This window comes from Perognathus longimembris, chromosome 13 (assembly GCF_023159225.1).
Source record: "Perognathus longimembris pacificus isolate PPM17 chromosome 13, ASM2315922v1, whole genome shotgun sequence".
NCBI classification, from domain to species: Eukaryota; Metazoa; Chordata; class Mammalia; order Rodentia; family Heteromyidae; genus Perognathus; species Perognathus longimembris.
The window spans coordinates 57,953,032-57,965,647 of NC_063173.1; the positions used below are offsets into that span (position 1 = coordinate 57,953,032).

Here is a 12,616-nt window from a genome sequence, read left to right on the forward strand (position 1 = left end):
TTAAGAGCTCTCTATGAAGCACAAGGAAACAGTCTGAAATAGACCTTATCGTCCTCTTTAAAATCCCCTTCATGTGACATTGATCAATATGCATTATAGTTAAACTAGCTTGAGTTGAAACTCCTGTACAAGTAAAGATAATAATAATACATACAAGCTGGGCGCTGGTGGCTCACACCTGTAATCCCAGCTACTCTGGAGGCTGAGGGTTCAAAGCCAGCCCAGGAAGAAGTGTGTGACACTCTTTCTCTCCAATTCATCACCAGAAAACTGGAAGTAGTGCTGTGGTTTAAATGGTAGAGCACTAGCCTTGAGTGGAAGAGCTCAGGGACAGTGCCCGGGCCCAGAGTTCAAGCCCCATGACCGACAAAAAAAGAAAAAAGTTCCTTCTCTCCTGATTTCTAGCTTTAGGCAATTACTTATCGTCACTTTCTGACTTCTTCCTTTTCAGACTAACACCATGGAAATCCTAACACCATGGAAATCCTACATTTACTTATTTTTTTTTTTTGCCTGTCCTGGGGCTTGAACTCAGGGCTTGGGCTCTGTCCTTAAACCTCACTGTGCTCAAGGCTAGCACTCTACCACTTGAGCCACAGCACCACTTCTGTCTTTTTCTGTTTATGTGGTGTTGAGGAATCGAACCCAGGGCTTCACACATGCTAGGCAAGCACTCTACCACTAAGCCACATTGCCAGCCCCCTACATTTACATTTACTTACTTATGTATGTATTTGGCCTTTAGTTATGTAATTATTTAACCTTGATGTATTTATTTGTATAGCCCCATATTTATTTATTTATGTATTTATTTTATGCCTGTACTGAGATTTGAACTCAGGGTCTCAGGCTCTTGCTTAGCTTTTGCCATCCAACACTCGCACTCTACTACTTGAGCTATACCTCCACTTCTGGCATTTGCTAATTAACTGAAGAACCTCACATACTTTTTTTTTTTTTTTTTTGCCAGTCTGGGCCTTCAACTCAGGGCCTGAGCACTGTCCCTGGCTTCTTTTTGCTCAAGGCTAGCACTCTACCACTTGAGCCACAGCACCACTTCTGGCCTTTTCTATTTTTGTGGTCCTGGGGAATCAAACCCAGGGCTTCATGTATACGAGGCAAACACTCTACCACTAGGACATATTCCCAACCCCTTTATTCCATTATTTTAAAAAACATTTTAGTGGGTATTCTTCCAGCTACTGTTATTTTTTTAAATTAAAATGGGACCAGGCATGCTTGTTCATGCATATAATCCCAACTTCTCCAGAGGTGGAGGGAGATCATGAGGACGTGATTCCGAGTGGCTGGGGCAAAAAGTTATTGACACTTCCACCTCAAGGAAAGCCAGGCATGGTTGAGTATCAGTCATCCAATCCAGGCCTATCTGCTGGAGGATCTAGGTCTGAGACTCTATCTGAAAAATAATCTAAAAGCAAAATGGGCTAGCAGGTGTGGCTTAATTAGCACAGTGCCTACCTAGCAAAGTCCTGAGCTCAAACTCTAGTACCCCAAAAGAAAAAAAGGGGGGAGGATTGAAATTTGCTTATTTGCATAATACAGATAACATGGAGGGGACCTAGGGACTGTCCCTCAAGGGTTTTTTTTTTTTTTGCTTTAAGGCTAGCACTCTACTACTCAAGCCACGGCTCCAGTTCCTGGTATTTTGGGGGATAAAGAGTCTCACAGGGGCCGGGGAATATGGGGGGGGGGAGGGGGAGGGGGAGGGAGGGAGAGGGAGAGAGAGAGAGAGGGAGGGAGGGAGGGAGGGAGCGGTGGCGCTGTGGCTCAAGTGGTAGAGTGTTAGTCTTGGGCACAAAGAAGCTCAGGGGCAGTGCTCAGGCCCTGAGTTCAAGCCCCAGGGCTGGCAAAAAACAAAAACAGGTCTCACAGACTTTCCTCTCCAGGCTGGCTTCGAACCAAGATCCTGATCGCAGGTGCTAAGCCACATTCCCAGCCAGGTGGATCAATTCTTTGTGTTCCCCTGCATTGCAGGACTCCTAGTCCTCGGGACATGGCCTGGCCTTGTCATTGGATTGACCCAGGGACATCACACATACACACGCACACGCACACGCACGGAAACGGCCTCTAGGGGGCACCACCGCCTCGACTGAGCTGGGGCCGGGGAGGCCGTCGGCGTCACTGCGGGGGGGGGGGTGGCGGAACGCTGAGGCCCCGCTGAGCGGGACCGCCGGGGGAGCCGCCAGCACCCCTGGGCCCCCCACCCAGTACCCTCCTGTAGGTACTCCCCACCTGGCCAAGACACGGCTCGGGAGCTTCCAGTCCCCGTCCCCGTCGGTCCTTTCGCCCCGGAAGGCCAAGGGTTAACGCCGGGGTGAGCGCCGCGGCCCCGAACCACCCGCGGAACCGCAGCGGCGGCTCGGACCGGAGGCCTTGAGTCACGTGGCGGAGAGGGCGGGACCAAACACGGGGCCGACCAATGGGCTGTGGTGCCCGCGGGTGTGAGAGCCAGTAGGAGCCGAGACCGGGATCCCGGGGCTGGGAGAAACGGCCGCCGGGCGGGGGCTGTGGGACCATGGGGCTGCTGACCATTCTGAAGAAGATGAAGCAGAAAGAGCGGGAGCTGAGGCTGCTCATGCTGTATCCTCCCGGGAGCCGGCGCCGCGAGGGTAGGGGTGCCCCCTGCCGGGCGGGGACGCGGGCGCGGGAGCGCGCCCGCTCGGCCCGAACCTACGGCCCCACTGCGCGTCACGCACGCGGCCCGGCCGTCCGTCCGGGGCCGGGGCCGCCGAGGGCCGTACCATCTCTCCGGGACGGGAAGGGGGGTACGCGCATCCGAACGCCCAAGGTGTGGGCCCGCGGGCGCCGCGCGGGGCGCCGCGTCCCCGGCATCGGGTGGAGTGCGGCCCGGAGGCGACTCCGCAGCCTCCCTGGGTGGATCCGGGCCGTGCGTGGGTTCTCGTCCTCCCCCGGCTCCGACCTCCTCCCCCGGGGCGAGGGGGCCGCCGTCGGCCCGGGCCCAGGCCCCGCCCCCGCGGCGGGAGTCCCGGGAGCGCGCGGCGGGTGCCGACCCCTGCAGGTGGCTGCAGCCGAGGGTCCCCGGCCTGGCGGAGCTCGTAGGCCCCGGGACCTCCCGCCCCGCCCCGCCCCGACCGCCGGTGCGCCAGCTGGCGCCTGCGCGCCAGTGCCCTGCAGTGTGGGGGGGCTTGGTAGGAATCTGCCATCCTAGCTACTCAGGAGGCTGAGATCCGAGGATGGAGGTGGGAAGCCGGCTCAGGCAGACAAATCCAAGAGACTCTTACCTCCAATGAACTAGCAAAAACAAACACAAAAAAACGCGTGGATCAAGTGGTAGCGCACCGGCCTTGAGCAAAAAAGCGAAGCAAAGAGCATGAGGCCCCGACTTCAAGCCCCAGCACCAGCATATTAAAAAAAAAAAAAAAAAGCCACACTAAATGACAGTTGGGTAAAGATATGAGGGGGGCGAAGGTTGGACCATATGGGTATCTGGGGGGAAACTATCCAAGGCAAAGGAAACCAAATGTATTCTTGTCAGGCTCCTGGGGACATCAAGGAAGGCAGCTTGGTTAGAGGAGAGGCGACTGACTGGAACCACCTCCTAAAGACTTCTGGTTCTTGGCTTTTTTTTTTTTTTTTTTGCCAGTCCTGGGCCTTAGACTCAGAGTCTGAGCACTGTCCCTGGCTTTTTTTCCCTCAAGATTAGCACTCTGCCACTTGAACCACAGAGCCTTTTCTGGCTTCTTCTATATACCTGGTGCTGAGGAATCAAACCCAGGGCTTAATGTATATGAGGCAAGCACTCTACCACTAGGCCATTATTCCCAGCCCCTGGTTCTTGGCTTTTTGTTTTGTTTTTTGCCAGTCCTGGGCCTTAGACTCAGGGCCTGAGCACTGTCTCTGGCTTCTTTTTGCTCAAGGCTAGCACTCTACCTCTTGAGCCACAGCACCACTTCTGGCTCTTTCTGTTTATGTGGTACAGAGGAATGGATCCCAGGGCTTCATGTATATGAGGCAAGCACTCTACCACTGAGTCATATTCCCAGCCCTGTTCTTGGTTTTTAAGTGAGAAGTTGAGGAGAAGCAATGAGCCGAGCCCAGGCCATTGTCTAATGCAGCTAAGGTAGGATGGACCAGGATGGAAGGTGGGATCATGGAAGCAGGGAGACATTGTGACAGGAGGGCCAGCAAGAACTGCAACTAGATTGGACCTGAGGATGAGAAAGGAAATGAAACCAAGTTTGATGCCAAGACAGTCTGAAGAACAAGGAGCCATGGCCTGGAGGCTCACACCTGTAATCCTAGGCCACTGGGAAGGCAGAGATCTGAGGATCCCTATTCAGAGCCAGCCCAGGCAGACAGATGTGTGCCACCTGTCTCCTGCTTACCAATAAAAAGCTGGAGCAGCACTGTCCTTGCCCCCATCTCAGGAGGTAAGCAGGAAGAAGGCCTGAGCACGAGCCCTGCCCTCCCCCTTCCAATTCCCAATCAGGCTGCAGGAGCTCAAGTGCTAGAAGGACAGGAGGTAGTTCTCTCCTCTCTGTAGAGATTTGCTCTCTATGGAAGAGGATGTGAAGGGGCAGGAATAATGGCCTGGTGATAGAGTGCTCGCCTCATATACATGAAGCCCTGGGTTCAATTCCTCAGCACTACATACACAGAAAAAGCCGGAAGTGGCGCTATGGCTCCAGTGGCAGAGTGCTAGCCTTGAGCAAAAAGAAGCCAGGGACAGCACTCGGGCCCTGAGTCCAAGGGCCAGGACTGGCAAAAAAGAAAACAAACAGAAGAGGATGTGGAACATTCCAGAAACATGGAGGTAGCTGCCACTTCCAAATATTTGTTCTTCCCTTAGAACTTCAACAGACTGGCCTTGGATGTTTCACTCAAGACACTTCAGCCAACTTCCCTGGTACCTTGAGACTAAAGCAACTCCTCCCATAACTCCTCTCTGGGAACCATGCTCTGCAATTGTCACTCTTGCCAGGATCTGCAGTATATTATTATTGTTTTTGTTGTTATTATTATTTTGTCCTCCTGGGGTTGAGTTTGGGGCTTTGCAATTTTTTTCTTTCTCTTTTCTTTTTTGCGAGTCCTGGGCCTTGGACTCAAGGCCTGAGCACTGTCCCTGGCTTCTTTTTGCTCAAGGCTAGCACTCTGCCACTTGAGCCACAGCGCCACTTCTGGCCGTTTTCTATGTATATGTGGTGCTGGGGAATCAAACCCAGGGCTTCAAGTATACAAGGCAAGCACTCTTGCCACTAGGCCATATTCCCAGCCTGGGGCTTTGCAATTTCTAAGCAGACCCTCTACCATGTGAGTCACTCAGCCAGTCGTTTTTGCATTGGTGATTTTCCAGGTAGGGTCTTGCTTTATGCCCAGGCTGGCCTGGACTGTGATCCTACTATTTGTGCTTTTACCAAGTCACTGAGATAACAGGTATGCTCCATCTCACTCAGCCATTGGTTGAAATGGAGTCTCTTAAACTTTTTTTTTTTGCCCCAGCTGGCCTTAACCCTCCATTTTCCAGATCTGTCTCTCAAGTAGGTAGGATTTCAGGCTTGAGCCACTATAGTATGCCCTCAGGTTTGCAGTCTGTCTGTCCCAGACTCCTCCTCATAAGGATGGGGACTGTGTCCTCTAATGCCTGAAGAGGGCTGGCACTTAATAGGTGTTCTGCTAATATTTGCTACATGAATTAAGTTAGTTTTTTCATCAAAGATGATAAAAATGATTATTTTGCTATTTCCATGTGATCCAATTAGAAGTCAGGCATGTGCTCAGCTCACCTTTATTTTTGGCCAGTCCTGGGGCTTGAACTCTGGGCCTGAGCACTGTCCTTGAGCTCTTTTTGCTCAAGGCTAGCACTTACAACTTGAGCCATAGCACCCCTTCCGGCTTTTTCTGTTTATGTGGTACTGAGGAACCGAAGCCAGTGCTAAGCAAACACTCTACCACTAGAGCAAACTCCCAGCCTCAGCTCAACTTTTTAAATTTTTATTTTTGTGCCAGTACTGGGGCTTGAACTCAAGCTTTTCACTCTTAGTTTGTTCACTCAAGCCTGTTGCTGTAGCACCACTTTCAGCATTTTGCTGGTTTACTGGGAATAACAGTCTCTTGGGTTTGTCTTACCAGGCTGGCTTCAAACCATGATCCTCAGATCTCAGCCTCCTGAGTAGCTAGGATTCTAGGCATGAGCCAGTAGTGTCCGGTTTCAACTTAACTTTTTATATATGGTGGGAAATTATTAGCCTCTAAGGAAGGGGTGCGGGGTTGGCGTCACCACCCGCCCAGCACAGGAATTTCTCCTTAACCAAATGCCCCAGCGGCTTGGATAATGCCGGCAAAACCACCATCCTCAAGAAGTTCAATGGGGAGGACGTGGACACCATCTCCCCAACCCTGGGCTTCAACATCAAGACCCTGGAGCACCGAGGGTGAGCTGGGGGCGCCCCCAACCCTGCACTGGTCGGGTCAGGGCAGGGCGGGGCCGGAAGTGGCTGATTTTCTGCTGGCTCTTTCCTGCCCAGCTTCAAGCTGAACATCTGGGATGTGGGCGGCCAGAAGTCCCTGCGCTCGTACTGGCGGAACTACTTTGAGAGCACAGACGGCCTCATCTGGGTGGTGGACAGCGCTGACCGCCAGCGCATGCAGGACTGCAAGCGGGAGCTGCAGAGCCTCCTGGTAGAGGAGGTGCGTGGGCCTGCGGGGGGGAGGGGGAGGGAGGCGGGTTGCTGGGACCCGGCCCATAGTAGGTGTTCAGCAAAGACTTGCCGCATGGATTAAGTTGCTTCTGCACCCACAGATGTGTCCCATAGGGGGTCTGTGACGCCAAGTAATGTCTAGAGTCAAAATTGGTTTTGTGGGGCTTGAACTCAGGGCTTGGGCTCTGTCTCTGCTCTCTTTTACTCAAGACTAGTAGTGCTCTACCACTTTGGTCCACAGTGCCACTTCTGGGTTTCGAGTGTTTAATTGGAGATAAGAGTCTCACAGGGACTTTTCTGCCCTCTCTGGCTTCAAACTGCAGTCCTCAGATCTCAGCCTCCTGAGTAGCCAGGATGACAGGCGGGAGCCACCAGCACCCAGCTCAGGCATCATCTTGTCTAGCACCTTCTGGAAACGGAGGAGGCATTGTAGATGAGGAGAGAGGTGCCCCTGGGTGGTGGTCAGCTGGAGCCTGGATCCACGTCCAACCCAATGGGATCAGACGGGGCCCCGTTGCTCTGTCCGCTCTCCCCTGCCTCGCCTGCCACCAAGGCCTTGCCCCAGTCCTGAAGACTGATCCCCCCAGCTCCGGGCCAGCAGAACAGGGGTGCGGCTGGCTCTGAGCGCTCACCCTCCTCCCCACCCCGCCTCTCCCAGCGCCTCGCCGGAGCCACCCTCCTCATCTTTGCCAACAAGCAGGACCTGCCGGGAGCACTGTCCTCCAACGCCATTCAGGAGGTGAGTCCAGGACTGGGGGCAGGCCTGCCTAGAGAAAGGGGCACGAACCAAGACCTGCTTCATACTGACTATCAAAGCACTGATTAGCCTTACGTGTGGCCGGGCCTGCGCGGAGCACTGGACACCGGGTGCTTCATGAGGTCTGTAATGACAGCCTAGCCTACAGCCGGGGCGAGCAGAGCCCCAGACGGACTGATCCACAGGGCACCATCAGTCTGCAGGGCGTGCCTCCTCTTGGGGTGCCGCCTGCACCGACGTTCTCACAACCACTTCATCCAGGAGGAACGGCTCTCATTTTATAGATGGTGCAGCAGACTCAGAGAAGTTAGATGCCTCGCCCTATGCCACACAGCCAGCAGGCAGACAAGCCGGGATTTAAACCCAAACCCTGCTGGCTCAAGCCTGCATCCTAACGGCTGTTGCAGTTCTCAAGCACCAGCATGAGAAAGAGCAGGGTTAGGATCTTGGTTTCCGAGTTGGTCAAACTGCAAGCACTGTCACTGGCTCCTGGGGCCTCTCAGGGAACAGACAAGGTGACTTACTGTCGGGTCCCTGCCCCGTGAGCCCTCAGGAGCCTGGGTGGCTTTTACATCAAGAGCTACAGAACGCGCCAGTGCCCGGCAGGGCTCGGGCTGTGGTCACTGTGGCTCCACTTTCCCTCCCTGTCCCCAGGCCCTGGACCTCGACTCCATCCGGACGCACCACTGGCGTGTCCAGAGCTGCAGCGCCTTCACCGGGGAGGACCTGCTGCCCGGCATCGACTGGCTCCTGGACGACATCTCCAGCCGCATCTTCACTGCCGACTGAGCCCCCCCGGACGGCCCCAGCTCCAAGTCCAGACACCACCTGGGGTGGGGGAGGCTGAATACTCAGCCAGCTAGACTAACACTCCGCCCCATCATCTGCTGCTGCTACCCATGCCCACTACCGCCGAGGAGCACCACCCTGGCCGTCCTCCCAGCTCCTGCCACTCCAGCCCCTGAGGAAGGCGGCAGCCGTGGCGCCCCGAGGACAGGGCTGGCCTGGGAGGGGGCACCTGCTGCTACGGACGCCCTGGGCAACATCCTCGGCTCAGTGAGAATAAAGCGCTCCTCCACTTCCTGCCTGAGCTCTCTGTAAGGTGCCATCTGTTAGAATCCAGGCAGGGGGCTGGGAATATGGCCTAGTGGTAGAGTGCTCACCTCGTATACATGAAGCCCTGGGTTCAATTCCCCAGCACCACATATAGAGAAAAGGCCAGAAGTGGCGCTGTGGCTCAAGTGGTAGAGTGCTAGCCTTGAGCCAAAAGAAGCCAGGGACAGTGCTCAGGCCCTGAGTCCAAGGCCCTGGACTGGCAAAAAAAAAGAATCCAGGCAGGTTTCCCAGAGAGAAGTGACTTCAAGCTGAGAAGGTCCTGCACTGGTGGCTCACACCTGTAATCCTGGCCACTTGGGAGTCTGAGACCCAGAGGATTGCAGTTGGAGGCCAGCATAGAAGAAAATCTCACAAGACCTTTCCATTGAGCCCAGAGGCATGCCTATTACCCGGGCTATGATGAACATATAGGGGTCATGCCTAGGCAAGAAACTAGACCCTATCAGGACTGGGAATGTGGCTTAGTGGTAGAGTGCTTGCTTAGCATGCATGAAACCCTGGGTTCGATTCCTCAGCACCACAGAAACGGGGGGAAAGCCAGAAGTGGCGCTGTGGCTCAAGTGGCAGAGTGCTAGCCTTGAGCAAAAAGAAGCCAACGACAGTGCTCAGGCCCTGAGTTCAAGCCCCAGGACTGGCAAAACAAATAAAATTTAAAAAAAAGAAGAAACTAGACCTATCAAAATTAACCAGCAGCTGGGTGCCAGTGGCTCACACCTGTAATCCCAGCTACTCAAGAGACTGAGATCTGAGGATCGCTGTGGCAGAAAAGTCTTTGAGACTCCTATCTCCAATTAACTATCAGAAAACCAGAAGTGGCACTGTCGCTCAAGGTGGTAGAGCACTAGTCTTGAGCTCCAGATCCCCCCCCCCAAAAAAAAACAAGGCTGGAGGCATAACTCAGTGTTAAGACACCTGCCTGGCAAGGGCAGGGTCCTGAGTTCAAACCCCAGTACCACGATCATAGGTGTCGGATGGGAACATGGCTGAAAGCTCATTGAAGCTGGGATCCCCATGGGTGGCAGACAACTGAGAATCACGACGGGGTGTGAAGAGCAAGGGCCCTTGGGAAATGGGGAGGAACATGCAAGGGGAGGGAGGAAAGGAGGGTGGCTACATCAAGCTACAGAGCACTCAGCAGGGCCACCCTGCCAGACTGCTGGCTCTGCAAGGTGGGGTTCTGTGGTGAGCACCCGCACAGCCTGGCGCATGGAGGACTGTTCAGCAGTTGGCATCCCACCCAGCTAGGAAAGGGAAAGCTGGGATCTGAATCCAGCACACACCGCCTGTGGCCTTCCATGGAAGCATGGGCCTGATATCTTCTGGTGTTCCTCTGCTCAAATTCAAAAGCTAATATACATGAAGCCCTGGGCTCGATTCCTCAGCACCACATACATAGAAAAAGCCAGAAGTGGCGCTGTGGCTCAAGTGGTAGAATGCTAGCCTTGAGCAAAAAGAAGCCAGGGACAGTGCTCAGACCCTGAGTCTAAGGCCCAGGACTGGCAAAAAAACAGCAAAACAAATTGAAAAGCTTAGAAGACCTGAGTAAGACTTGGGCCCAGGGGATCTGATGATGAGTGAAGGAGCTTTGGAGTGAACAAACTCCTTCAGCAGTTAAAGAAGAGCTTGCCCAAGCTGCACAAGTTAAAATCTCCCCAACACTTACAGTTGTTTGTTTTCTGAAATAGACTTAATATGTAGCCCAAGCTGGCCTCAAACTGGACATTCTCCTGTCTCAGCCTCTTGAGTGTTGGGGTTACAGGTGTATACAACCATGCCGAGTGCTCTTTTCCTTCTGCTTCACTTCCTCAACATGTTCTAGTCCCAGGCTTACTAGAAAGAAGACAGCAGGAGCAGGAAGCAGAAATCGGCCATAACAAAACGTACTATACATATCAACAGACTGTACATATCAACAGACTTTTTTTTCCCAGTCCTGGGGCTTGAACTCAGGGCCTGAACACTGTCCCTGGCTTCTTTTTGATCAAGGTTAGCGCTCTACCTCTTGAGCCACAGCGCCACTTCTGGCTTTTTCTATAATACATGGTGCTGAGGAATCGAACCCATGGCTTCATGTATACAAGGCCAACACTTTACCACTAGGCCATAATCCCAGCCCAGACTTTTTTTTTATTTTTTTGATCATTTATATTTTCTTTTAGATTTACATGGTCAGGATAGTGAGCTCCACAAAAATGAGATTATTAAACAACCTCATGTCTACTTGTTGAGAAACCACATCCCTCCACTTGCAAAAATCATATTTAAAAAAGCCAGGCACCAGTGTCTCATGCCTATAATCCTAGCTACTCAGGAGGTTGAGATCTGAAAACGAAGTGGCACTGTAGCTAAAAGTGGTACAGGGCCCAGGCCCTAAGTTCAAGCTCCACAATGGACACACACACAAAAAAATCATATAAAGACTCATGCCTTTGCTGGCCACTGGTGGCTCACACTGAAATCCTAGCTATTCACGAGGCTTAAGTATATGAGGATCATGGTTCAAAACCAGCCTAGGCAGGAAAGTCCATGAGACTCATATCTCTAATTCACCAGCAAAAAGCCAGTATCTACTAGCCCTTCCTCCCAGAGGTTGTCATTTCAACCAGAATCACACCACTGCAGAGTGCGATTGACGTCAGCTCTCCTAATGCAGATGCTCACTTCCTCAACAAATGATTTCTTTGTAGGGCAGCTCACTGGAATCCATTCTCACACCACGTTCCTTTCTTTCTTTTTTGCAGGTGTTGGGCTTGAACCCAGGGCCTGAGGGCTGTGTCTGAGCTTCTTTACTAAAGGCTATTACTTGAGCCACAGCTTCTCTTTCAGTGTTTTACTAGTTAGAGATGCATATCTCTCAGACTTACCTGCTTGGTCTAGGTTTAACCTTGCTTCTCAGATCTCAACCTTCTGAGTTGCTAGGATTACAGATGTGAGTCACTAGCACCCAGCCCCATAATAATCTGTTTTTTGGGTATTGTTTTTTTTTGTTTTATTTTGTTTTGTTTTGCCCATTCTGGGGCTTGGACTTAGGGCCTGAGCACTGGCCTCTTTTTGCTCAAGGCTAGCACTCTGCCACTTGAGCCACAGCGCCACTTCTAGCCATTTTCTGTATATGTGGAACTGAGGAATCGAACCCAGGGCTTCATGTATACAAGGCAAGCACTCTTGCCACTAGGCCATATTCCCAGCCCTAGGGTTTTTTGTTTTTTTTTTGGCCAGTCCTGGGCCTTGGACTCAGGGCCTGAGCACTGTCCCTGGCTTCTTCCCGCTCAAGGCTAGCACTCTGCCACTTGAGCCACAGCGCCGCTTCTGGCCATTTTCTGTATATGTGGTGCTGGGGAATCGAACCTAGGGCCTCGTGTATCCGAGGCAGGCACTCTTGCCACTAGGCTATATCCCCAGCCCCCCTAGGGTTTTTTTTGAAAGTATTATTATTAAGGTGTTTATAGGGGGTTACTGTTTCATCAATCAGGTAATGAGTACATTTCTATTTTCACACTGTCACTCCTTCCTTTGCTTTCCCTCAGTTTCCCCCTCCCATCCCTTCCCACAAGTTGCATAGGTTGTTTTCTACACAATGTATACTGAATACCATGATTGCATTTATTCACCTTTCCTCCCTCCCTTTCTAGGGTTTGGGGGGGGGGCGGTTTGTCCTATTTTGTTTTGTCTTTGCCAGTCCTGGAGCTCAAACTCTGGGCTTAGGTACTGTCCCTGAGCACTCTACCACTTGAGTCACAGCACCACTTCCAGCTTTTTTTTTATTTTTTATTTTTTGGGGGCCAGTCCTGGGTCTTGGACTCAGGGCCTGAGCACTGTCCCTGGCTTCTTCTTGCTCGAGGCTAGCACTCTGCCACTTGAGCCACAGCGCCACTTCTGGCCATTTTCTGTATATGTGGTGCTGGGGAATTGAACCCAGGGCCTCATGTATAGGAGGCAAGCACTCTTGCCACTAGGCCATATCCCCAGCCCACTTCCAGCTTTTTCTGTGATCAATTGGAGATAAGAGTCCCATGGACTTTCCTGCACCAACTGGTTTCAAACTGCAATCCTCAGCTTT

At 52.6% G+C, this 12,616-nt stretch overlaps 1 protein-coding gene across 1 annotated transcript; it reads left to right on the forward strand.

The window, feature by feature from the left end:
• The first annotated feature begins 2,359 nt into the window (after positions 1 to 2,359).
• On the forward strand, positions 2,360 to 8,527 carry Arl2 (ADP ribosylation factor like GTPase 2). Its single transcript, XM_048360784.1, has 5 exons — positions 2,360 to 2,604; positions 6,306 to 6,416; positions 6,510 to 6,672; positions 7,342 to 7,422; positions 8,095 to 8,527. Exons 1-5 carry the CDS (start codon positions 2,540 to 2,542, stop codon positions 8,227 to 8,229), a joined length of 555 nt encoding a protein of 184 aa, XP_048216741.1. The 5' UTR covers positions 2,360 to 2,539; the 3' UTR covers positions 8,230 to 8,527.
• Positions 8,528 to 12,616: the final 4,089 nt, after the last annotated feature.